At 33.8% G+C, this 27905-nt stretch overlaps 2 protein-coding genes across 3 annotated transcripts in view; one reads left to right on the top strand and one right to left on the bottom strand.

The window, feature by feature from the left end:
* The window catches only part of FAM227B (family with sequence similarity 227 member B), a 189417-nt gene that overhangs the window by 51620 nt on the left and 109892 nt on the right, over positions 1–27905 (top strand). The window contains exons 10-11 of the mRNA XM_025998683.2: positions 1587–1713; positions 7778–7915. Of these exons, the coding sequence (XP_025854468.2) occupies positions 1587–1713; positions 7778–7915 (265 nt within the window). The remainder of the gene's footprint in view (positions 1–1586; positions 1714–7777; positions 7916–27905) is intronic.
* FGF7 (fibroblast growth factor 7) overlaps positions 25257–27905 on the bottom strand; it is a 52256-nt gene continuing 49607 nt past the window's right edge. For both annotated transcript variants that reach the window (XM_025998685.2, XM_025998686.2), the window contains exons 3-4: positions 27674–27777; positions 25257–26386 (exon numbers count right to left, since the gene is read on the bottom strand). In XM_025998685.2, coding sequence (XP_025854470.1) covers positions 26192–26386; positions 27674–27777 — 299 coding nt within the window. In that variant the 3' untranslated portion in view covers positions 25257–26191. The remainder of the gene's footprint in view (positions 26387–27673; positions 27778–27905) is intronic.

The raw sequence follows: 27905 nt of genomic DNA, 5'->3' as shown, positions 1-27905 counted from the left end.
TCATTTCAATAAAATTAAATATACCAATATATTAAAGCATTCCCCCACCACCACCACCAAAAAAATTGTGGTGTTCTTCAAAGCATATTACCAGCAAATTTGAGCACTTCTGGATTTGCTTACTGTATTAGTTTCTTATTGTTGCTATAACAAGTTATCACAAATTTAGTGACCTTAAAAACAACAAAAATTCATTGTTTTAGAGTTATAGAGGCCAAAAGTCCAAAATGAGTCCTACAAAGCTAAAATCAAGGTATCAACAAGGCCAATTCTTTAAAAGGCTGCAAAGGAGAATCCACTCCTTGCTGCTTCTAGCTTCTGGTAGCTGCCAGCATTTCTTAGATTCTGTTCATTCTAATCTCTATTTCTGCCATCCCACTACGTTCTTCTCTTCTGTAGTAAAAATTTCCATAGCCTTCTTATAAGGACTCTTGTGATTACAATTAAGACCCACTGGATAATTCAATATAATCTCCGCATTTTAAGATTCTTAACTTAATGAAATCTGCAAAGCCTTTTTTTTTTTTAAAGACTTTTATTTATGCATGAGTGAGAGAGAGGCGCAGAGACACAGGCAGAGGGAGAAGCAGGCTCCATGCAGGGAGCCTGACGTGGGACTCGATCCTGGGTCTCCAGGATCAGGCCCTGGGCTGAAGGCGGCGCTAAACCGCTGAGCCACCGGGGCTGCCCTGCAAAGCCTTTTTGCTGTATACATGAACATTTACACATTCCAAGGATTAGGACAGTGACTTCTAAGGGACACTTAGATTACAAAATTTTACATTTAGTATTAAGGGGTAAATGTGATCTTGGATATTTATTTGATTGCTGAGTACCATAATAATAAATAATTTTTTAAAAAAATTATAATATAAAACTGTAACTTTTATGTTTAGTCACTTCCTAAAAGGAATTTAGTAGTTTAGGGATTTTAAGTCTAACAGAATAATGTTAGCACCATATATTTGTTGATATCTGACCATAAGTTTTCATATGTAAACTACAGTAGTAATTGCAATATATTAACTCACCTAAACGGACTTCAGTTATTTAAAAATATGCTTGTTACTCTTACCTCACACATACGCAAAATAATTATGTGAGGTGATAGAAGTGTTAACTAATGTTATGGTGGTAATCATGCTGCAATATATAAGTGTATCAAATCAACATGCTGAATACCTAAAATATACACAGTATTATATGTCAATTATGTCTCATATGTATTAAAAATACTTAAATAATTAATTAAATATACTTTTTATTATACTGATCTGTATATGTCACTTTCTAAAAGAGGATAATAATACCAAGGTTAAATGAAATAATCATCAAACTGTTAACTTCGTCCTTTTATCCAAATTTAATCTTCTAAAATGCCAATAAATAGCCAAATTGATTTTATTTTTAACTCTTCTTTGTTCATTTTTCTCAACTTGAGATACAAAAGAGTTCTGAATGGACAAACACAATCTATAAGGGAAAAAGGACATGTGTATTTCACAAACTTAATAATAATATCTTTGGTGGTTGAGATATACTATATAAAATATGAAATCATTCTAATATGACTCTATTTTTGGTAGGTGTATCCTGACTGTTTGGCACAGGCTATCTATGCAACATTCCAGGAAGCATTTCCTGAATCCAGTAATCTTTTTAATGATGAATTTAAAGAAGATCTAGGGAATAATATTTTTCTTTGGTTGTCAGGTATGAGTATATCATTTACATATTGATCATTATTTTGATACCTAAAGCTTTTCATATATGGTATCTTTTTGATCCAGTTTTTAAAAACTGGTAATTCTTTGCCTTACAAAATATGCCATATCATGCCAATGTTGTTTTTTAAAAATAACAATCATCTATTTTCTTTTGAAAGTTTTGTTGTGAGGGAGACAAACCATGAGAGATTCCTAACTCTAGGAAACAAAGGGTTGTGGAAGGAGAGCTGGGTGGGGGGATGGGGTAACTGGGTAATAGGCACTAAGTAGAGCATTTGATGGGATTAACACTGGGTGTTATACTATATGTTGGCAAATTGAATTTTAATTAATTAATTAATTAATTAATTAAAAATAAAAACCACCCAAGAAAGTATAGCTCAGGACCATATGGCTTCATTGGTGAATCCTACCAAACATTTAAATAAGAATTAATGTTGATCCTTATTAAACTCTTCCAAAAGTAACCTGAACTCCCAAACTCATTTTATGAAGCCAGCATTACCCTGATACTAAAGGCAGATAAGGGCAATACAAAAAAAAAAAAAAACTACAGACCAATACCCCTAATTAATATAGACACAAAAATTCTCAATGAAATATCAGAAACCAAATTCAACAGCACATTAGAAGGATCATAAACTAGGATCAAGCATGATTTATCTTTAGGATGCAGGATGATTCAACATATGCAAATCAACAAATGTTATACACCACATTAATAAAATGAAGAAAAACTATATGATCATCTCAACAGATGCAGAAAAAACACTTGAGAAATTACAATATCCTTTCATGATTGAAAAAACAACACTCAACACATTGGATATAAAAAGAGCATAGCTTAACACAATAAAGTCCATCTATGACAAGCCCACAGCTAACATATTCAGTGGTGAAAGACTGAAAAGCTTTTCCTCTAAGATCAGGAACAAGACAAAGGTTCCCATTCCTACCATTCCTATTTAACATAGTATTGGAAATCCTAGCCATAGCCATCAGAAAAGAAAAAAAATAAGTAAAGTGCATCCAAAAGGAAAAGGTAGGAGTAAAATTGCCTTTCTTTGTAGATGATACACTCTTATACAGGCATACCTCATTTTATTGTGCTTCACAGATACTGCAGTTTTTACAAATTGTAAGGGAATTTGGTAACCCTGCATCAAGCAAATCTATCAATGCCATTTTCCCAACAGCATTTGCTTACTTCATGTCTTTGAGAGAAATTGGTAATTCTCACAATATTTCAAACTTTCTCGTAATTATATTTGTCATGGTGATCTGTGATTAGTGATTACAACTCACTGAAAACTCAGGTAATAGCATTTTTTTAGTAATAAAGTTTTTAAAGTATGTATATTAAATTAGACACAATGCTATATAGCACATTTAATAGACTACAGCATAGTGTGAACATAACTTTTATATGCATTGGGAAATCAAAAAATTCATTTGACTTGCTTTATTGTGCTATTCATATTCAGTTTATAAAAAATCCTCAAGACTCCACCAAAAAAACATTAGAATTAATCAGTGAATTCAGCAATGTTGCAGGATACAAATCACTATACAAAAATAGTTGCATTTCTCTATACTAACAACAAAATATCTGAAAAACTAATAATCCCATTCACAATAGCATTAGTAAGAATAAAGTACTTAGGAATAAATTTAGCCAAGGAGATGAAAGATCTGTATACTGAAAACTACAAAATTTTGATGAAAGAAATTGAAGAAGACACAAATAAATGGAAGGATATCCTGTGTTCGTGGATTAGAAGAATTAATTTTGTTAAAATGCTCATACTTCACAAAACCATTTATAGATTCAGTGTAGTTCGTATCAAAATTCCAATGGCATTTTTCACAGAAATAGAAAAAACAATCTTTAATGGATTGTATGGAATTACAAAAAAAAAAAAAAAAAACCTGGATAGCCAAAGCAATACAGAGAAAGATCAAAGCTGAAAGCATCATACTTGCTGATTTCGAAGTATGCTACAAAGCTGCAGTAACCAAAATGATATGGTGCTGACATAAAAATAGACATAGACCCATGGAATAGAATCCAGAGCCCAGAAATAAACCATCACAAATACAATCTACTAATATTCAATACTCTTTTCCATAAATGGTTATACTAGATAACCACATATAGAAGAATGAAATTGTACTTTTTATACCACTCACAAAAATGAACTCAAAGAGAATTAAAGACTTAAAAATAAGAACCAAACTGGGATCCCTGAGTGGCGCAGTGGTTTGGCGCCTGCCTTTGGCCCAGGGCACGATCCTGGAGACCCGGGATCGAATCCCACATCGGGCTCCCGGTGCATGGAGCCTGCTTCTCCCTCTGCCTGTGTCTCTGCCTCTCTCTCTATCTCTGTGTGACTATCATAAAAAAATAAATAAAAATAAAAAAAATAAGAACCAAACTATAAAACTTTAAGAAAATATAGAGGAAAAGTCCTTGACATTTTGTAAACAATTTTTCGGATATGATACCAGAAGCATAAGCAACAAAAGCAGAAATTGGTAAGTGGGACTGCATCAAACTAAAAATCTTATGCATAGTGAAACCATCAACCATCAACATGATTAAAAGGCAACTCATGGAATATATTTGAAAATCATATTTTGACAAATGGCTAATATACAAAATATATAAAGAACTCATACAGCTCACTAGAAGAAAAACAAAATCTAATTAAAAAATGAATAGAGGAACTGAGCAGACACTTTTCCAAAGAAGACATATAGATAGCCAATAGATACATGAAAAAATGCTCAACATCACTAATCATCAGGGAAATGCAAATCAAAACCACAATGAGATTTCATCTCATACCAGTCAGAATGCCCATTACCAAAAAGACAAGAAACAAGTCTTGGCAAGGATGTAGAGAATAGGGAACCCTTGTGCACTGTTGGTGAGAATGTAAGTTGGTGCTGTTACTTTGGAAAATGATATGGAGATTCCTAAAAAATTTAAATAGAACTACCATGTAACCCAACAATCCCACTTCTGGGTATATATCCAAAAGAAATAAAAACATATCAAAGAGATACCTGTACTCTCATGTTCATTGTAGCCTTATTTACAATAGCCACGATATGGAAACAATCTAGGCGTCTGTCAATCAAAGGTTAAGTTGGATTGAATTTTGAGTCCCTTGTGCCAAACACATAGTTTAGTACATAGTAAGCCTTCAAGTGCTTGTTGAATGTTATTTTTATTTATTATAAGGACCAAGTAAGTTTTGTCCCAGAAATGGAATGATTATTCAACATTAGACTGTATTAACCATTTTTGATGTTCTGATACCTTGACATCCAGGGCCTTGCTTTCCCTGAATGGACTGCACTGCCATAGTTAGCCATATCCTAGAGATATTAAACAACTCACCCATAAACATGCTTTTTAAAACATAATTTTCAAATAAAACCAATTCAGAGGCCACATTACAACACCTTATTTATTGGGTTCTCGTATTGTAGATCCCTATCCCCTTATCTGCATCATTCCAGAACCAGGTACCAAACAACCAGGGACAGGCCCTATGCCACAGAACCTGATAAAATTATTCAGGTTAGTCCATTCTGAGCCAGTTTACCCTGCCTTGTCCCTTCCTTCCTCAGAAGCCTCAATAGAGCCTCTTTTTCACAGTTTCTCCTTCTTCCCCTGTGTTCTGACTGACCCCAGTGTTTCCATGTGTGGTCAACTTTGCCATGGTGTGTCCCCTTCTCTTGAGAACTGTGAGTAATAAACTACCTTTTCAATGCCAGTCATTTCCTGACCTGTTAGCCTTACTATCTCTCATATTTCCTGTTAATACACTATGTTTTAAAACAGACAATCTACCAAGAAAACATTCAAGTGAATTAAACTGAAGTCTTCTGCACGTTTTATCTAGTGGCAACTTACGTGAAATAAGTGATAGTCCAATCTAAAACCATTCAGAAAATTCTAATTGACAGCTGAATATATATAGCAAGTAATCCTCATTGAACATTCACTACTAAAAAAACTATTGGTTATATTTCGGAATATATCAATATATAGTATTATTGATAATAATAATAAGAGTAGCTCATATTTTTCATTTATTGAACACTTTAACATATTAACTCTCAGAACAACCATATGAAGTATACAAAGGAATATATATTGTCCTCGTCTTTATTGCTGGGGCTATACATGTTTGGTGTGATTAAATAAATTATTCAATCATACACAGCTTTTGGAACAAAAGTAGAACTTTTAAAATTTATTTTTGTGAAATTGTCAACAATACTAAAAGGCAACCTATGGAATGGGAGAAGACATTTGCAAATGACTTATCTGAAAAACGGCTAGTATCCAAGATCTATAAAGAACTTCTCAAACTCAACACCCAAAAAACAAAAAATCCAGGCAAGAAATGGGCAGAAGACATGAACAGACATTTCTCCAAAGAAGACATCCAGATGGCCAACAGACACATGAAAAAATGTTCAACATCACTCATCATCAGAGAAATACAAATCAAAACCACAATGAGCTACCACCTCATACTAGTCAGAATGGCTCAAATTAACAACACAGGAAGCAACAGATATAGGTGAGAATGTGGAGAAAGGGGAACCCTCTTACACTGTTGGTGGGAATGCAAACTGGTGCAGCCACTCTGGAAAAGAATATTGAGGTTCCTTTTTGAGGTTCCTCAAAAGTTAAAAATAGGGGATCCCTGGGTGGTGCAGCAGTTTAGCGCCTACCTTTGGCTCAGGGCGCGATCCTGGAGACCTGGGATCAAATCCCACGTCGGGCTCCCGGTGCATGGAGCCTGCTTCTCCCTCTGCCTGTGTCTCTGCCTCTCTCTCTCTCTCTCTCACTGTGTGCCTATCATAAATAAATAAAATAAAATAAATTTTTTTTGAAAAAAAAAGTTTAAAATAGAGCTACCCTCTTACCCATTAATTGCACTGTTAGGTATTTATCCAAAGGACATAAACAGTGATTCTAAGGGGCACACCCCAATGTTTATAGCAGCAATGTTCACAATTCCAAAAATATGGAAAGAGCCCAGATGTCCATTGACAGATGAATGGATAAAGAAGACATAATATGTATATGGAATATTAGCCATCAAAAAAATGAAATCTTGCCATTTGTAATAATGTGGATGGAACTAGATGGTATTATGCTAAGTGAAATAAGTCAGAGAAAGACAAATACCATATGATTTCAATCATGTGTGGAATTTAAGAAACAAAACAGATGAACATAGGGGAAAGGAAGGAAAAATAAAATAAGATAAAAACAGAGAGGGAGGCAAGCCATAAGAGACTTAATTGTAGGAAACAAACTGAAGGTTGCTGGGGGATTGGGTAACTGGGTAATGGACATTAAGGAGGGCAATGAGCACTGGGTGTTATATGCAACTGATGAATCACTAAATTCTACCACCTGAAACTGATAATACAGTATTTGTTAACTAAATAGAATTTAAATTTTAAAAAAATTTAAATTTATTTTTGTTACTTTTTGGTTACAACTGATTCATAAATATTACTTAAAAATAATAAGGGAAGAATAATGATAGTCACCTATACTCAGAAGTGATCATGTTAACATTTAAGCTACAGCCACACATACACAAGAGGTAAAATTGTTCTTCCCAAAAAACATATTATAAATGCCTTTCTGTGTTAAATATTTATAACTTTTAGTGGATACTTCATGATCCAATGTATGGATGTATTCTTATCGGATGTATAGGTCCTTTCCAAATTTTTGCAATAATTAATTTCCTCCTTTGCCCATCAATGAACTTGGATTATGTCTATGAGTCAGAAGATGATACCAAGTTTTGCCTCTTTTCTAATTCACTGGTTTATGGACATTAATACTTCTTAAAGAATTTCCCTCATATAAAACTTGAGACTGACAATTTCCACAGGGTTCTTGTGAGGCCAAAACATGTAATACTCATAAAAATGCTTTTATAAATTAAAGATATTTTCAAGTGCTAATTTCCAGGACTAAATAAATATACATTTTATATTAACAGGTTTAAAACCTCAAAAAGGCTTTTGGACCTACTGGAAACTAAAAGAGCTCTCCACAACAACCATACATGGTACTAAGAAAGCACCTTCAACATCTATAAAGGATAGGATTGAAAGAAGTCAGGCACGTATCACAGCTGGTAAGTACATTTATTGTCAACTGCACGATGAAGTAGCCAAAATAAAATATATTATATTAATGGTTTATTATGATTTTCCAATGATTAATTCTTTGGTGAGGGTCTCAAAATAACATTTGATTTGTAAGTCGTTGTTAACAATATTTTGAATATTGCTTTACATTTTAGCTTTTCATTATAAAAGTGGTATGTGCTTAATTTCATCCTCCCATTTGCCTCTTATGTTTTTATATTGATCTTGTATCCGACAGTCTTGTTAATTCTAGTAACCTTCTTATAGATTTCTTAGGATTTTCTGCATGGAAAATCATGCCATCTGAGAATAAAGAGCATTTAACTTCTTTGTTTCCAATCTATATGCCTTTTGTTTATTTTATGTGCCTACGACTAGGACCCTAGAAAAACGTTAACTAAAAGCAGTGAGAGTGGACATCCTTGCCTCATTCCTGCCCTGAAAGAGGAAATGTTAGGTTATTTGCCTTTACATTGATTTTGACTGCCAGTTTTTATAGATGCCTTTTGTCAGGTTGAGGTAGTTTCATTCTCAGTTTGCTGAGAGGTTTGTTTTGTTTTTGTTTGTTTTGTTTTGTGTTTTTATTTTTTTAATTTATGGATAGATGTAGGATCTTGACAAATGCTTTTTAGCATCTGTTGAAATTAAACTATTTTTTTCCGTTTTAGTCTTTTAATATAGTAAATAACAGGGATTGATTTTCAAATGTTAACTGAACCCTGCATCTCTGGGATAAATCCCATTTGGCCATTGTGTATTAACTTCTTCATGTACTACTAGATTTAATTTGCTAAAATTTTGTTTTCTTTTCCTATACTAATCTGTCTCGTTTTAGTAATAAGGATTTTGTTCCCTCCTCTTTCCTAAAAGAGTTAGTATAAAGTTGGTATTTATTCTGCTTCCCATATTTGGTAGGATTCATCAATGAAACCATTAAAGCCTAGAATTTTTTCTGTGGGAAATTTCTTGACAACAAATTCAGTTTCTCTAGTAGGACTATTCAATTATCAGTTCCTTCTTAAATGAACTTAGTTGTTTTGTATGAATTATTTTATTCCTTTAAATGTTTTTGAGTTTTTTTCTGATATATAATTCAGTTACTTAGAAATATTTTGATGCATTTGAGCCTTACTTTCAAGCTTCATTAGGTAGAACCAGTGAAGTCTTTTGTCTAGGCCTAATTAGCTTCCCCTGCTGAGTCAATACCCTTCACAGTATTCTACTTCTTGCTCTGTGTATAGAAGGTTTCCCATCTGACTATCTAGAAAATGAGCTTTGGGGATCCCTGGGTGGCGCAGCAGTTTGGCGCCTGCCTTTGGCCCAGGGCGCGGTCCTGGAGACCCGGGATCGAGTCCCATATCGGGCTCCCGGTGCGTGGAGCCTGCTTCTCCCTCCGCCTGTGTCTCTGCCTCTCTCTCTCTCTGTGACTATCATAAATAAATAAAAAAATTAAAAAAAAAAAAAAAAGAAAATGAGCTTTGTGTGAGCTCCAAGCTGCTCCTTCCTTTGGGTGGCTCTTTACCAACCTCAGGCAAAGATTCAAGGATAACCCTCTGAAAATCTTTAGAATGCTCTCTGTGTGCATCTGTCTCCTCCACATTATGCTGACCTATGAACTGTAGCTTGCCTTTGCCTTCCTGAATGCTAAATTTTACTTTTTCGACTCAGTGAGACTAGTGGATTCTGTTTGGATTCCCACTCCTTGCACTGTGCAGAAGAGACAATTGAAGGGCTCCTACATTTGTTTCTCTTTCCTTGGGGATTGCTGACCTCTGCTGCCTATTGTCTAACACATGAAAACCATTGTTTCATATATTTTGTCAAATTTTTTAGTTGGTGGGTGGCTCAGAGGTTGAGCATCTGCCTTTGGCTCAGGGCGTGATCCCGGGATCTGGGACCAAGTCCCACATCAGGCTCCCTGCATGGAGCTTGCTTCTCCCTCTGCCTGTGTCTCTCATGAATAAGTAAATAAAATCTTTAAAAAAATTTTTAGTTGTTTAAGAAAGAAGAGTAAATCCAGTCCTTGTTACTGTGTAATAGCTAGAAGTAGAAGCAATATTGTGTTTGATTTATTTATTTATTTATTTATTTATTTATTTATTTATTTATTTAAAAGATTTTATTTATTTATTCATGAGAGACACAGAGAGAAAGAGAGAGACCAAGACATAGTCAGAGGGAGAAGCATGCTCCACGCATGGAGCCCAACATGGAATATTATGCTCCTTTAAAAGATTAAGAGAACACTTAAAATACTTCTCTATATTTATTCATATATTTATCATTCCTGGCACTTCATTCCTTGCTATAAATTTCAGTTCCTTGTGATATTATTTCCCTTCAGCCTGAGAAACTGCCTTTTGGCAATTCTCATAGTTCAATTCTGCTAGCAATGAATTTCCTTGTTTATTTATCTTTAAAAAGTATTCATTTTGCCTCTATTTTTTACAGGATACTTTTGCTAGGTATAGAATTCTGGTTCATTTTTCTTTTGCCTCTTAGCAAGATATTGTTCCATTGTGTTCCAGTTTCTATTATTTCTAATGAAATATCAGACATTATTTCACCATGTCTAGGGTCAGAAACCTTTCCTGTAAAGGGCCAAATAGTAAATATTTTAGGTTTTATTGGATACATATCGTTTCTGTCATATAATAATTTTCTTTTTTTTTTTACCTAATAATTTTCTTTACAACTCTTTAAAAGTATAAAAACCCTTCTTAGATTCTAAATGACATGAAAAATAAGCCATGGGCTGGATAGGACCTGCAGGCTGTAGTTTGTTGATTCCTACTTTATTCAATATGCTTTTTTTCTTCTAGTTACTGTCAAGATTTTTCTCTTTGTTCTTGGTGTTCAGAAATCTGTCCATGATGTGCTGACATACTTTTCTTTGTGTTCATCCTACTTGGGCTCATTAAGTTTCTTAAACTTGTAAACTTGTGGTTTGATGTTTTTCACCAAATTTGGGGATTTTTTTGCCATTATTTTTCAAATGAATTCTGTTCTATTACTCTCCTCTGGGACTTGAGTTTAGCATGTATTATAGTACTTAATGTTGTCCACAATTCCCTAGGACTTTGTCTTTTTTTTTTCAATTTCTTTTATCTGTTTTATAGATTTCATAATTTCTATTTCATTTTAAGTTCACTGACTTTTTCTCCTGTGGTCTCTGATCTATTCTCAATCCCAATAAATGAATATTTTACTTTATATATTGTACTTTTCAGTTAAGAATTCCCATTTGGTTCTTTTTTCAGTAGTTTCCATTTCTATTCTGAGATTCTCTTCTTTAGTTATGACCATATTTTCTTTTGAGTCCTCAACATATTTAAAATAGTTGCTTTAAAGTTCTTGTCTGAAAAAAAAAAATAAATAAAAATAAAAAATAAAGTTCTTGTCTGGTAATACCAACATTTGGATAACTATGAGATTGATTTCTATGACTATCTTTCTCTTGACTGTGAAACACAATTTCTTGTTTCTATTCATGTCCTATAACTTTTTATGTAATCTTGGGAAGTTGAATGATACTTTGAGGATATTCTGAATTCTATTAACTTCCACTAAACAACATTAAATTTTGTTCAAGTTATTTACTTTAGCTATATTCAAAGTCCAAATGTTATGTGTTCTGTGATGGTCAGCCACTAAAATCTCCACTTAGAACTTTTAGCCACCCAGCTATTCCTTTCTACCTATCCCTCTAGAGCTCCCTCTTCCCACCCTATTCATGAGTAATTCGGACATCAGCCAAGAATTTATGAAGAGTTTATAATATTCAGATTCTGGTTTCCCCCACTGCATCCCCTTTCTTTCCAGGATTTCTATAACTTCCTTATTTTTCAGCCATCTGGCGGTCCCAAACACCAGCTCCTTAAACCAAAAATATTTCCACTTTATGTTTGAATTCCATCCACTTACATGCTATGACAACTAAGTAGTATCATCAGCCAAAAACCTGCAACTGCATGAACACAAATTGCATCCACTAGAGGTTGCCTCTTACAAGGCTCAATTCCCCTCCAATTTCTAACTGCTGTTGGTCATTCTCTGGTACCTCCAAATGGTTGTGTTTTTTAAAAATATTTTCAATAATTTATAACTTTTATTTGTGGGGAAGTCAGATTGATGTAGGTTAAATATTTTATTTAAATATCGACTTTATTTTATAATTTAAATATGAAATCTTCAACATTTTCCCTTAAAACTGTATTATGTTGCTTCATTATTTTCTATTAACTAGTGTAGTAGAGAAGTCTAAAGCCAACTATTTTATTCTTTCTTTACAGTTAATTTAGGGAATTTTGTTTTACTTTTCCAAGATTTTAAAAATTATCTTTAAAATTGGAAAATGTCACTGGAATATGTCTTTATGAATGACAATTTTCATAGTTTTTTTCTTAATGATAAATTTTATTATAATTCTTTCATTTTCCTAAGCTCCATTGCAGACCTAGTAAAGGTCTTAGCCAAATATTTCAAATGAGACAGAAAGTTGTATGTCTGTTTCAGACATTTAACCAAAAAGTTTCATTCTACCATTGGAGAGTATCCTCCTAATCCTGAGGAAATAAAATCCAGAGAAAGGCTTTCACATGATATGCTATAACAGACTAATTGATGCAGCATAAAAACTGAACATATGTAGGGATCAATTAAAAAAAAAATAAGAAAACGACCACCAAAATTTGTTCATTTGGCAAATGTTGTATAAACCAAGAACAGTTTTCTGTTGTGGAGTAAATCCTGAAAGTGCCCTGGAAGTTAGGCTGAAAGGCAAAAATCAAGTTCCTAGGAAAGACCACAATTTTTTACATTGTGTCTTAGCCCTTTCCGGAGCTTACCAGGCTACCAGATGCTCCTGGAGTATAGAGGTAAAAGTGACTTTGAGTAAAACTCATTGCTTTCCCAACCAATCATCTCATTTCAGTGCAACTTGTGCTTTTCTCTTTTTCCCCCATTTTTAAAATTTATTTAAGTTTTAGTTAACATACAGAGCAATACTGGTTTCTGGACTAGAATTCAGTGATTCATCACTTACATATAATACCCAGTGCTCATTACAACAAATGCCCTCATTAATACCCATCCCTCAACTAGCCCATTCCCCACACACCTGTTTGTTCTCTATCATTAAGAGTCTCTTGTGGTTTGTTTTCCTTTCTCCTTTCTTTTTTTCCCTCCTTCCCATATGTTCATCCAGTTTCTTTCTTAAATTCCACATATAAATGAGATCATATGGTATTTGTCTTTCTTGGACTGACTTATTTCATTTGGCATAATACACTCTAGCTCTATCCATGTCATTGCAAATAGCAAGATTTCATTCTTTATGATGGCTGAGTAATATTCCATTGTATTATATGCTCCATATTTTCTTTATCCATTCATCAATCAATGGACATTTAGGCTCTCTCCATAGGTTGGCTATTGTTGATAATGTGCCTATAAACATCCTTTATTTACAGGTTTTTTTTGGTACCATTTCTAAATCTGGTCCCCCTCTCCAAAGGTAATGACTATAATGAAATTTGTGGGTACCACTCTGTCTATAATATATAATATTGTTTTTATGTTCTTTACATAAATAAAATACATAAACCATTTTATATTTCAAAATTTAACAATAATTAACATTCAATAATTTAAAATAATTAGTAGATATTGGTCAATTTTCTTACTAGTATTTTTGACCATCAAGAAAATATAGTTAAGTTACTCTAAAGACAGTCAAGAAAGTTTTTTCTTTTCTAGGAAATACTGCTTAAGAGCTTTTATTTCAATAATGTTTATTCCAAGCATCCCCTATTTATATGTTGCTTCATGATAATCCTTATTTTTTTCAGAAGTTATTTCAGTATCCATTTATTGTAATCTAGTATGAAGATTCTAGATGGTGAATTACAATGCTTGAAAGAGCTTTTATACTGTATTTCTAATGATCATTTTCATTTGACAGAAACATAAATATTGTATTTGCTTCAAACACACTTGATTTTAATAATAGGAAATCTTGATAAAATGTATCATATATTTAATTTACTCCTATATATTTTTAAAATACTTTCTATATTTGACTCTAAAACATGACTAGATTTTTTTCTCTGGATGACATCTTCTAAGTCTGGGAGGGCAGATTAGAGATTTTCCTCTAATCTATTTCCTCATTTCCTTTCATATACAGCTCAAAATTAAAATTTAATAATTTATCTTAGACTTCTATAAATCTTCAATTTGAAGTATGTACTTGATAACAACGTGTGTTAACTTTTTAGAGCCTTAACAGTAATGTTCTTATGTGGCAGTTCACTTCTTTTATCCTTTATAAAGTAGGAAAACTGAAGCATAAAAAATTAAGTAATAACTTACCCAAGATCACATAACTGATAAATAGTGGAAAATGAATTCATATCCAAGAAATTATGGCCTTAGTCTAAACTCAGCAACCTCACATACTTCCTCTCATTCAGTTGATTTTATAAGCTTATAAATACATTAAGGCTTAAAATTGTCATCATAGGATAAGAGTTGTAGCTTATAAAGTTGTCATAGCCTTAATCCTTCATTCATGACTAATGTGAATGAGCTTTTAGATCCTTTCCTGGGATCAAATTTTAGTACATGAGAAGGAAAGAGGGAGAGACATGAGTAGATGGGCCAGAAAAAGAGCAGAAGACTAAGGGAGAAAATTCATTTGTTTACAAATTTTTTATATAGATTCCTCTAGAAATAGCAATGGTTTGGGGAATTGGAAACCCACATTCTGGGGTCAAAATAATCCAGAAGTACAATGACAGCAAAGTGTTGGAATTTCTAATCCTCTGAAAGTAACTGAGCCTCCACTAGGAAGCACAGGTCTGCTATGCACCAGTGTTTTTGGCAGGGGAATTAAAAGTGTAGTTGTACCATTTCAAAAAGTCAAGAATTGCTTAAAGAGGGTTTGGGTTTGTTTTATTTTGTTTTTTACAAAGTAGTTTTTTCTGTAAATTTCTACTTAGATTGTGACTATTAGGAAATCTATGTGTTTATATGAACTTTGAGGCTCTTAAATTTTTCTAGGGCCCTAGCCTACCTTTAAGGCTATCTTGTTGAGTTTTTATATTAGCTAGGAGTCAATGAGTACTTCTCCACATAGTGTTTCAGAGATCAAGGCTATTTTCACCTTCTGGGGTCACCAGCCTATAGAACTGCAGTCATTGGAATTAATCTACACCAGGAGAATATGTGAGAACTAAGCACAGAATCTTAAAAGTCTTGGCAAAAGTTATAAATTTCCAAGTATAAAATAAATACTTCATAGGAATGTAATGTGAAGCGTAGTGATTTAGTTAATAATACTGTTTTACATATTTGAAAGTAAGTAGGAGAGCGGATCTTGAAAGTTCTCATCATAAGAAAAAAATTGTGTAACTATATATGGTGATGGATATTAACTGGACTTATTGTGGTCATTTTACAATATATACATATATCAAATCATAATATTGTATACTTGAAATTAACAAATTATGTCAAGTATACATCAGTTTTAAAAAGTCTTGGCTCATTAATTACCCACATCACTCCAGTGAGAATAAGCCATGGCTATATTAAAGTGTAAGGAGGGCTGGAAAATAAAAATTCTTGTTGGGAAGCTGCTACATAGTGACAACTCTGTACTATAGAAGGGGAAGCCACACATTTTGAAAGATAGCTAAGAATCTCTGCTACAGGTATTCAGTTAAAGAATAGTGTAGTAATCAGTTTTTCGATGCTTAAAGACTGCATAATAAGTCAGTGGTGATATTAACAAATGTAATTTTCATATCATATAAAGAAATGTATAACATTTAGAAGACCTGCATAACTCACTGAACCAATATTTTTCAAATGACTGTCATACTATATTTTTAAAAATCATACACAATGACAGGTGGAGCTAGAGAGTATAATGCTAAGTGAAATAAGTCAGTCAGAGAAAGACAAATACCATAAAATTTCATTCATATATGAAATTTAAGAAACAAAACAAACAAGCAAAGGGTGAAAAAAAGAAGCAAACAAAAAAACAGACCCTTAACTATAGAGAACAAACTGATGGTTCCCAGAGGAGAGGTGGGTCAGGGAATGGGTTAAATGGGTGGTGGGGATTCAGGAGGGCACTTGTGATAAGCAAAAGTGATGTGTTTAAGTGCTGAATCTCTATATTGTGTACCTGGCACTAATATCAAATTATATTAACTAACTAGAATTTAAATAAAAGTTTTAAAAAAGAAAATAGTTATCTTTTCTAAAAAGATGCTATTTATTTTTAACATGAAATGTGTTTATTACTCTTATTTTTAATGAACTAATGTTCAAGATTTCTCAGCTTTAATTTCTATTATAGGAAATACTGGTAGATACAAAATCCATATAAACTAAATTCTTTGGTGTCTTCAATTATTTTTAAGAATATAAAAGAGCCCTGAGACAAAAATGCTTGAGGGACACTGCCCTACAGGAAATCACTGTGAAGGGGCTTTCCCCATGGCATTTGAGACCTACCATATCCTGCTTGCAGTTTAACAGCTTCTGTGTTGCTTATACTCAAGCTGGACTCAGGAATCACTATGGAGAATACCCTAGACATAAGACTCTGATAATTTATTTACTAGGCCATAAGTATGTTTTGATTTGGAAACTTTTCTGCAGTTACTAATGTTTCTTCAGCTCTGACATATTTAATTTGCACATAAAAGACTTAAATTCCTTTATGTTTTATATAACCTGTCTTGGCATTATGTTTCCACCTGAAAAAACTGACATGATTACATTAGATTGTTTCATATTCCCCTCTTCTAACATTTTATTACTTTATTACTTCTGTTTTTAGATGCTGAATAATCTTCCCAAGTGGTTGTTGACTATTGAGGTGGAATTAGCAATAGAGACTAGTGGCTTAGATTTATGATTTTAGAACTCTTCCTCCTCTATAGTTGTGTGCACGTGAGTGTGTGTGTGTGTGTGTGCGTGTGTAACTTATGTGTGTATCTTCTGTGTATAAATATGTTAATCTGTGTGCTGGAGGAATGCTAAGGCAGGTCAGGGGCAGAACTGGGGTAAAACATGAGTGTATATATAAACACATGTGTGTGTATATATGATTTTCAAGAAATAAAATAACCTATGCTCCATGTGTAATGCTGTCTCAGAATTGCTTCTTCTAATCCAAAACATATTTAAACCATAACTTTTCCTTCACATTTGAGATGTTTATTGTCATGTGGGCTTAACTTCTCCAAAATTTTAAACCAAAAAAATGTTCTGTTTTTGTTTTTAATGAAATAGACAGCAGATAGTTAAAATTTGCCTTCCAAACCAAATGGCATATCTCCCTTTTTAGGACTGGAATGTAAGCAGTTATAGAATTTCAGTATCTGGAATGACTCAAGATTTACAAGCTAGCTCCCCTTAACCAGTGTGTTATTAGATTATTTACCAGACTAAAGTTTTAATGTTCATTTCTCTTATTGTGGTACACCACCATATAACCTTTTAAACTCAGATAAAGATCATTTTTTAAAAACTACTTTATACTTCTCTCCTAGTTTTTAAACCCAGTTTCTTTTCTTTATCTGAACTTAAAGTTAAAATATGAAAATACTTCATGATTTTTATGAACTTAATTTAAACTACATGTAATAAAAAAATCCTTATATTCAGTTAACATGTAACTTTCAAGTACCTATGTGTACATCATTGTACTTAGTGCTGGGGGAGATAGAAAAGAAAAATTGTTAGTATACTAGAAACAAGTCACTCCATGCACAAGTACTAGTTGATATTTGGCAAAGGACATGTTCCAAAAATAGTAATAGCCCAATGGATTAGCTTCTTGAACTTTAATTTGTATATCTCTGTCAATTTGCTACATCTTCACTACCAGCAATGTCTAGGGACGATTAACAAAGAATCTTTAAAACTTGGAAATAAAGTAACTTTCTGAGAATTAAGCCAGTAAAATCTTGACATTGTGCTTTTCATTAATAAAATATTGAAAGAAAACCAAGAAATTTGCATGGCTAAAGAGAGAGGAAAACCCAAGACACTAATAAGATGACCAGAGATATAAACTTCCAATGTGTTAGTAATTTAATAAGTTGTATTATTGTATTGTCTTTGGTTGTATTTTATACCATGTGGAGAAAGACTATATGAATAAAAGTGCGATAAAAATACGTGGCACAAAATAATTGTAGCCTAAAGAACCAGAAGCCTGCATTGTTTTTACAGAACTATCCACATTGACCATTGTAAATTACATTTTATAATAATTTCAATAATATATTTTTCAAAATCATTTTACCTCCCTTTGCTTTGATGCCATGCTTACCAAGCAACTTTCTAATTGCTAACTTTTTAGGATAATCTTCTATGGTCTGCCACAGGGTGACTGGCAAATGCCTCCCCCAGATATGTTGGGTTATTGATTAGTGGTAATGGTCAGAGGTGCTGGATAGCATGAAAAAAAAAAGTGAATTCTCATCGCATTAATGTAATTGAGTGACATGAAAAAGCCATGCTAAGGTGAAGTGAATAACAATAATTTGAATGCTTCTGAGAGATTTAATCACTGGTTTGAACAAAACAAGGTGGTATGTTTCTATGCTTTTTTAACAACTACATTTGTATCCTGCTTAAATATTGAAATGATGCTTTGTATTGAGGTATGCTCATTATTCCGTCACTAAATTGGAATTGGTTTAACTGCTTATTTAGTGACCATTTACTGAGTGCTTACTCTGTGCTAGATACTTTCAGAGGTGCTTGGGATACACAACAGGTAAGATCATTTTCCTTATTAAAGTTATGGGTTGGTAAGGAGACACAGACAATGGGACAAACACAGTGGACTAAGGAAACTATTAAGTTTATGTTAAACAGTGGTAAGGTGGAGCCAATTGTTTGACAGCTTTGGATGATATTTTTTAAGCAATTTAAACACAATAGGCAATCAAGAACCAATATGGATTTTTCAGGTGGCAACTCACATAGTCAAAATAGTATTTAAGGAATTAGGTAGTATCTGAGATTGGGAAATCATGAAACAGAGGAATGATTAAGGAACTATTGCTAACCTCTAGACATGAGATTATCAGGTTGTAGAAGGACCAAGAAAGAGATACTTCTAAAGATGTTGAAAAAGTAGAAGCTGGCTGAGTGTTGTGAAATAAAGACAAGAATAAAGGCTGACTAAATTTTAAGTGTAAATATTAGAATGTTTATCTACTCCCATGCACTGTTGGTTGGAATATATATTTGGAAAGAGCTATCTGAAAATCAGTTTTTCAATTTATGATTTTAAAGGATTTTTTTTGGTCTAATAATTTGATTTCCTGTAATCATCTTGAGAAAATAACCGGGGGCCCCTAGGTGGCTCAGTCGGCTAAGCATCTGCCTTCTGCTCAGGTCATAGTCCGAGTCTTGGGATTGAGTTTACATCAGGGGGGCGCCTTGCCCAGAGGAAATTCTGTTTCTCCCTCTCTCTCTGCTCTCCACAGCAGCCGCCCTCCTCCCCATGGATGTGCATGCTCTCTCTTGCTCACTTGCCCTAAAATAAAGTCTTAGAAAAAGAAAATAATTAGAAATATAAAGTATATACCAAGAAACTCATATTTATGTTAGCGAAGTTTGAAACAATTGAAATAACCAACAATAAATTAGTTAATTATGGAAGAGTAAAATAGAGGTCTTCTCATCTATCTAGCCTGTCAGATCAATGAATTGGTTGATTAATAGAAAAATTTTGTTAAATTGATATATGTATGCCTTCATTTTTTTTTTTTTTTACTTCAGATGTAACAATGTGCATTCATTTATCAGGCTTTCTGTGGGGCTATGGACTTTCCTATGATTAATATTATTCTAATAATTATCATGCCCACTAAATATTGCCAACAGTGTCCATTTCAAGTTTCTTTAAAACAGACTGAGAGGGCAGCCAGGGTGGCTCAGCGGTTTAGCACCTCCTTCAGTCCAGGGCGTGATCCTGGAGATCCGGGATCGAGTCCCACATCAGGTTCCCTGCATGGAATCTGCTTCTCCCTCTGCCTGTGTCTCTGTGCCTCTCTCTCTCTCTCTCTCTCTCTCTCTCTCTGTGTGTGTGTCTCTCATGAATGAATGAATAAATGAATGAATGAATGAATGAATGAATAAATAACAGACTGAGAATTCAATATCTGCCAAGGAATTTGAGTACATAATTCTGGATTGTTATTATTTTTCCCTGTTGTCTTGCCCACACCCAGTTTAACATCTAAGCTTTTAATCTCTTACCTTTTCCATGGTTACTCCATAGGCCACTCAAAAACTTTGATTTCTATCCTGAGTACTAATGAGAAATAATTGCAGCTTTGAACAGAGGAATTGCAAGATCTGAAATACAACTTAACAGAATCACTGTGGCTGCTCTGTTTGAGGAAGGATTATGGCACATGTGGGGGTTCCCTTTGTGCACTTTATGCTCCATAATTGTCTGAATGCAAAAACAACCGTAGCTCTCTTTCCAGTGTTTGCATTTTCCTTTAGTTCCAACCATGAATAGCAAAAATATAGAGACATCTAGGAAAATCAGGGACCCAAGAAGCACTGCAGACTTTGAAAACATATTGGAAAATATGGAATTAGATGGAAAGCAACATAAGGCTTTTCAGAGTGTTTAAGGAAGGAACAAAGATAAAGAACCAAGTTTAGTTCCTAGAGGGATTTCCATTCCCATTCCCACCCCCCAACCCCCATTTAGCTAATTGGTTCTCAAATGCATAGGCACTTTAGAATCTCTTGGGGAGCTTTAAAAATATCATTGCCTGTGCCCCATCCCAGATATATTGATACAATTGGCCTGGGCTGGGGCCTAGGCCGCATTGTCATTTTTTTTTTTAAGATTTTATTTATTTATTTATGACACAGAGAGAGAGAGAGAGAGAGGCAGAGACAAGAGACACAGGCAGAGGGAGAAGCAGGCTCCACACAGGGAGCCTGACGTGGGATTCGATCCCGGGACTCCAGGACCACGCCCTGGGTTGAAGGCAGGCACCAAACCGCTGAGCCATCCAGGGATCCCCTAGGCTGCATTGTCTTAAACAAAAAAAATTTTCCCAGGTGATTCCAATATGCATCTAGCATTAAAATCAATTGTTCTTTAAGTCTTTTTAGGTCTTCTTTTCCTCACAGGGTCTTGTGCAACTTATGACAGACTGCCTCTACCATCTAGAATAAAACTCTATGGCTCAAGGAAATTGCAACTGGTATATGTGACCATATTCTCATGAGGTAGGGAAGTGAAAGGGGGGACTAAAGGGATTTCAGGTTAAATCTGAAAGCTGGGTCATTTCCTTCATATAGAGGCAAAGTGATATTATTAGTTTTCCAGCTATATTAGGAGTTCTAAGGAGGCACAACTCAAGCTAATATGCAGTCTAGACTGTGGTTCCAACCTTTTCTCAATCATTCTTATGAGAATGGGCCATTCAATATCCCACAGGGAAGTATCAAGAATGTTGCCTCAGAGAATATACCTATTTTTCTCTGCTGAATGGCTCACCAATGAAAACCATGAATTACTTTTAGTATGCCCTAAAGAATCCTGTCTTATGGTAGTGACCTTAAAAACATCCTATTTATTATTTGTGTTAGACAACCTTAAAGATGGCCTGCAATGATCCCTGCTTTTTGGTATTTATGCCTTTGTGTAATTCCCTTACCTTGTATAGGCAGAAGTAATGGGATATCACTTTCAAGATTAGGTTATAAAATATTGTGGCTTCCATTTTGGGCATTCTCTCTGATTCCTTGCTCTGTGAGAAACAGACTGCAATGTTTTAAGTAGTGCTATGGAAAGTTTCATGTGGTAAGAAAGTGATGTTTTGAGCCAACAACCAGTGAGGACCTAAGGTGGATTCCTTTCTAAGTTGAGCATTGAAATAATAGATGTCCACAGCCCTGGCCAGCACCTTGTTTGTAGCCTTAGGAGAGATTCTAACTAGTGACAACTAGCTAAACCATGTCCAGGTTCCTGACCTCATAAACCATAAGCTAATAAATATTTGCTGTTTTAAAACCAAACTTTAAAGTTTTGGTTTTCTTTTTTTTAAGATTTTATTTATTTATTCATGAGAGACAGAGAGAGAGAGGCAGAGACTCAGGCAGAGCGAGAAGCAGGCTCCATACAGGGAGCCTGATTGGGACTTGATCCCAAGACTCTGGGATCATGCCCTGAGCTGAAGGCAGATGTCCAACGGCTGAGCCACCCAGGCATCCCAGTTTTGGTTTTCTTTATTTTTAAATTTTTTTTAATAATAAATTTATTTTTTATTGGTGTTCAATTTGCCAACATACAGAATAACACCCAGTGCTCATCCCATCAAGTGCCCCCCTCAGTGCCCACCAGCCAGTCACTCCCACCCGCCCCCCTCCTCCCCTTCCACCACCCCTAGTTCGTTTCCCAGAGTTAGGAGTCTTCCATGTTCTGTCTCCCTTTCTGATATTTCCTACCCATTTCTTCTCCCTTCCCCTCTATTCCCTTTCACTATTATTTATATTCCCCAAAGGAATGAGACCATATAATGCTTGTCCTTGCCATGTGTCATCTGTGTGTAAAGTTGGATAATGAAAGGTACAGGATCTCTTGTGTCATTCATGCCCAAGTATATGGCAGTAGGATAGTGGTGTGAATGAAGCTGCATGATAAACTTTGTACATCTGATGTATCACTTTTGCTTATTGCTGTGAATTTTATATTAGAACAAACATGTATTATAGAATAAAATGCAAAAATCACATGAGTTTTAAGAGAAAAAAGATTTTCAAGATATTTTATGTGCCACCATTGTAATATTCCTGAGCCTCTCATTCTCTACTTCTACTATTATTGTTCTTTCAGTGGAGAATTTTGAGAGATACTGATTTACTGCATTTGTGGTTATAGAATTACTTTTATTACAGCTGTGGTGTCTTATAGTCAATCTGTATGTTCTTTGCAACTCTAGAGTACCAGAGGAGCAAACTCTAAGACATAGAAACTAAGAATTTAGCTCCAGCATCCTTTCTCCTTTACAATTAGATTGATTTATAGCCAATTCAAAGGCTGATTTATACTATGGCTTTTTTATATAAAAATATTTTAGTTCATTAATTGAATTGAAAATATCTTTTTATTACTTCTTTTTTTAACATTTAATATTCTTTCACTTAATTTTTGCCTTCCTTCTTGTTGGAAACCTATACATTTAACTAATTTTCTCTTTCAAAAAACATTTTAGAAAAGGTTACTCTGTTTATATGGATATTTGCTTACTGTTCCTCATTTGTAAATAAAGGAGCACATGACAGAGTAGAACAGGAAACAGGATTTGAAATTGCACTGTTTCTTTCCTCCTTTTGAGTCAAATCATCACATTATGGACTACTTATTGTGTATGAAGTGAACTGCCAAAATCTAAGTTGCCTTTGCATGCAAACAAAAAGATCATATCTCAATGGAAAAAAAAAAAAATATATATATATATATATATAAAGAGAGAGAGCACGGTTTGGGAAGGGTGCAGAGGGAGAGAATCTTAAGCAGGCTCCACACCCAGCATGGGGTCTGACGTGGGGCTCCATCTCCAACCCTGAGATCATGGCCCAAGTCCAAATCAAAAGTCAGATACTTAACCAACTGAGACACCCGGGTGCCTCTCAATAGAAATTTTTTAAAGAAAGGGATTATTAGCTAATAATCCTAATAATCTAAGGGTAGGAAGTGCATGCTAAGTGATCTAGACTTTTTTGACATCTCTGTACCTAACCAGCTACTTTGGTTGTATCACAATCTCAGTTTCCTGGTCTACAGATAAATACAAGGGACTAAGGCCCCTTCAGTTTTAAGATTCTAGAATTCTAAATGTATGTAACTAGTACAGATTTTATTTTCTAAAATTTGCATGATACGTTTTTTAAAAGGGGGAGGATAAACAGTGAGTTCAAAGTGTTTCTAGATACACTACTAGATTTAATTTCCTGCTAAATTTGGTTTGCTTAATTCAGCACTGCTATGTAATTTGATTGTAACTCCATAGACAAAGACTATTTGGTCCTAACATAGTTCATATCTTGTATGTATATACACTATTTCTGTTCAAAATCCTATATCATCATGTTTTGCCCTTACTTTTAAAGATGAAGATTAATCTGTCTGAATTTTCTTTAATATTCAACCATTGAATAAATTCATAAAAATATTGATTATGGATAGACACTCTGCTAAGCGCTAAGGAAACAAATATGAGAAATATAGATTCTCCTCTGCCCTCTGTATTTTCACAAGACTCCAGCCACAGAAGCCTGATCCAGGAACCTAGCCTAGCAAGGTCCATGAATCAGAGAACAGTCCAGAATATCTTTCATAGCATGTCCTCAAAATATATCTAAGGGAGAACAATTCTTTCTAGCTTCTTGCCACCTGGATATATAGGTGAGTCACAAAAAGATCAAGTGAATCTGTTGTTCCTGTTGATTTAGCCTTTTTATTTAGCCTATAAATATGTTAGTTGATAATATTTATATACAATAAAGGGACTTGATGACAAATATTTTGAACTTAAAACCACGATGATTAGCATTCCAATAGTTTAATTTAGATAACTGTTGACTTCCTGTTGGTGAACACATAAAGTTTTACTAAATCTGCCAATTAAGAAGTTATGAAGTAGAATTTATCATTCTGATAAGACTATTGTCTGTAGCCTGACCTCAAGCCTTCATGACATTCAGGCCCTCAAAGCCCTGACTATATATTCCATTTTGGGTATTGTGTTCCTGCTATCTAACAGGAAAACAACTCTTAATATGGCAGTATTTTGAATAGAAGAAATTTCTAGACATAGGAAAAATTATTAACTCTAAATATGGATATTTTAAAACTGTGGCACTTTTCTATTCATGAACTCAAATATATTCTTTTTTCTCAAATATAATCTAACTTTAAAATCCTTTAAGTTTTTTTATTTGCAGTGATTTTACTTATATGATCCAATTTAATTGACGACAGTATGTGGCAAACATATTTTGCATTTTTGTATTGTTCCCTGTGAGACATCTATTGTAAAAATTGCTGCAGGCTGTCATCTTTGTCTGCCATCCAGGATTTGCTGGCCCAAATGCTGTGTACTAGACTTGATATTGGTCATGAGGGGGAGGGGGGAATCTGCCGTTGAGCCAGACGGTTTTGTTATTGCTCTAGAATTAAAAGCATATGAAACAGATACAGCTTATTAAGGTTTTTTTTTTATAAATAACATAAACTTAAATAACAAAACAATAAAGTTCAAATACAACTTAAAATAGAGTTTAATGCTGTAACCACAGAGAAAAAGCATGATTATTTGTGGGAAGAACATTATTAAAGTCGTATTCCCAAATATGAATTATACAAAAGATAGATTATGTTACTTGAAAAAAATGTAAAGATTTCTCAATTTTGATTTTAGGGATTATAAGATGTTATTTTGTGGCAAGTGAGATGAAGTACAGTATTATCATTATTGCTATTTTACATACAAGATTTTTGAAAACATCCTTTTAGCAATACCCTTTCAGTTTGAGCAGCATTAGAATTTTCTTCTTGTTAATAGATACAAGCATATTCTAATATAATACTTTCGTAAAACTACCTATTTGATTCCACTCCATAGAATTTTGAGAATATTCTCTTTTCTGATTAGATTTATATGGATTATAATTTTTCACCAGAAAGCCTTTCAAATACTGCCCATCTTCAATAGTTAGTATTGGCTTGATTATCTGACAAATCATTCCAGCAGCCTTTATGTCTGACATATCTTATATAACATCATCTGCATTATTATTATTATTATAGCAGCCATTTTATAAGCAGATAGGAATATTTAAATAATCATTATCAGATAATCAAATCTAACATACTCTTAAGGGTAAATTAATTTAAGAAAAAACATTACTATTACTAACATCATGATTGTACAACCAGTTTTACAATTTTTTACAACTTTTAGTTACTAAATCTGATTTTTGTGTATATTTTTCAAATCTTTCTTTAATGCAGTCTCTTAAAATAAACATACATGCGCAAGTCCAGCTTGATCAGTTTTTCAGTAGTTTTCCAGCCTTTCTTGGTTACTTAAAAAAAAAAAAAAGAAAGGAAAGAAAAGAGAAAAAGAAAGAAAACAGTCCACTTAAAGAAATCTCCCTGCTGGAACTGGTTTCTTATATACCTTATATGATTATGTTATTGCCATAGGAAGAAAGTGGGCTGTTTTTTGTTCTTTCTTCGTTTTTTTCCCCCTTACAGGAACCCCCTTTTGATTTAAAGCAACAAACATTTCTCCTCCGCTGTGTGTCCATTTAGCTGATGCATATGTGTTGTAATGGTTTTCCAGAATTAATTCTTTGAAGTTGCAATCTTCATTGCATTCTTTCTGTTAAAACAACAAATAACATTATCCAAATGATTTTTAGAGGGATTCAAAGAATAAGCAGCAAGTAATATTTAGTAAAATTAAAACATATATGACCTTTTCTTTTTTGTGTGTGGGCCTAATGCATTTTGTTAAATATAGGTTAGCATATTTGCAAAAAAAAAAAAGATATCTTAAATTTTTTTAAAAGGATAAAATGATACATATTTAGTTATGCAACATATTTTCAAATATCTAACTTTTTCGCAGTTAGTTGCTACTATTATTCTTTAGTATTAGGAACTATTTCACCCTAAGTAGCAGCTCTCATATTACCATGCCCATCACTCATTCCCTGACTGCTGAGATAAGATATAATTAGCAGAGCATCTGCCTCCTTGAGTCGAAGGACATATTTCACAACTTTTCTTCATTTACTACTACACTGCTTGCAATGGTGATAGAAAATTAATTTTATTTGTTCATCCGTCCAACTATTCAATCAGTCGTTCATTCAGTTAAATCTATATTATTATGTAATTAGCCTGTACCAGTTATGCTGGGCTGTGGGAATACAAAGGAAAGTCGATTATATTTTTTATGATGGGATAAACTGTTATATATTTCACATTGTAATAAAGTTGGAATAACATGAATGCTTACATTTCAAATTCCATGAATGTGAGATTGATGTTGATAAAAACAAATGTCTGAATGTTTTTCCCAAGAATTTTCATGTCAGCAATGTACAGATTGTGTGAACTTCAACAAAAAGAGCTTTAATACTCTCAGAAGGAAATTTTATATTACAAGTATCTAAAATGCACATGGAATCTCAGAGCTGGAAGTATCCTGAGAGGCTGGTTAATTCAGCTCATTTTGCAAATGAATACACCCCAGCCTAGAGAGTTTAAGCAATTTGTCCAAGGTCCTGCAGAAAAACATTTTTCTCAATACTTGAATATGAAGTGTTTTAATGAAATTATTAAATTATATAATTGAAAGAAATTAGTTTCATCTTTACTTTTCAGAAAGGCAAGATGTTTTGGAGCACCCGGGTGGCTCAGTTGGTTGTGTCTGACTCTAGGTTTCAGCTCAGGTCATGATCTCAGGATTGTGAGATCAGGCCCTCATTGGGCTCCACGCTGGGTATGAAGCCTCCTTGGGATTCTCTCTCTTTTCCTCTTCCTTTGCCCCTCCCCTACCTCTTCTCTCTTTTCTCTCTCTCCCCTCAAAAAAAAAAAAAGCAAGATGTTTTTGACAAAAGTAAGTTCAAAAAATTAAGTCTAAACTATCAATTATCAATACCTTTGCATAGAGCTTTCCTTCCTTATTCATTGCAAGATAATATTCACTTTCCACCCCTTTGATTGCCACTATTCCAACTGCCACTGTCCTGATTTCCATGATATCTGCAAGAAATCACAGAGAGATTAGTCAGTTATTCACTTAGCTTCACAGAGTATCCAATAATGAACATTTATTCTTATTTCTTTTTTCAGTTGGAAGCTATTAAAATTATTAATGTGATTACTTACCC

This window comes from Vulpes vulpes, chromosome 15, assembly GCF_048418805.1.
Source record: "Vulpes vulpes isolate BD-2025 chromosome 15, VulVul3, whole genome shotgun sequence".
Lineage (NCBI taxonomy): Eukaryota > Metazoa > Chordata > Mammalia > Carnivora > Canidae > Vulpes > Vulpes vulpes.
Note: the sequence above shows the minus strand (reverse complement) of the source record. Positions and strands in the feature narration are given on the sequence as shown.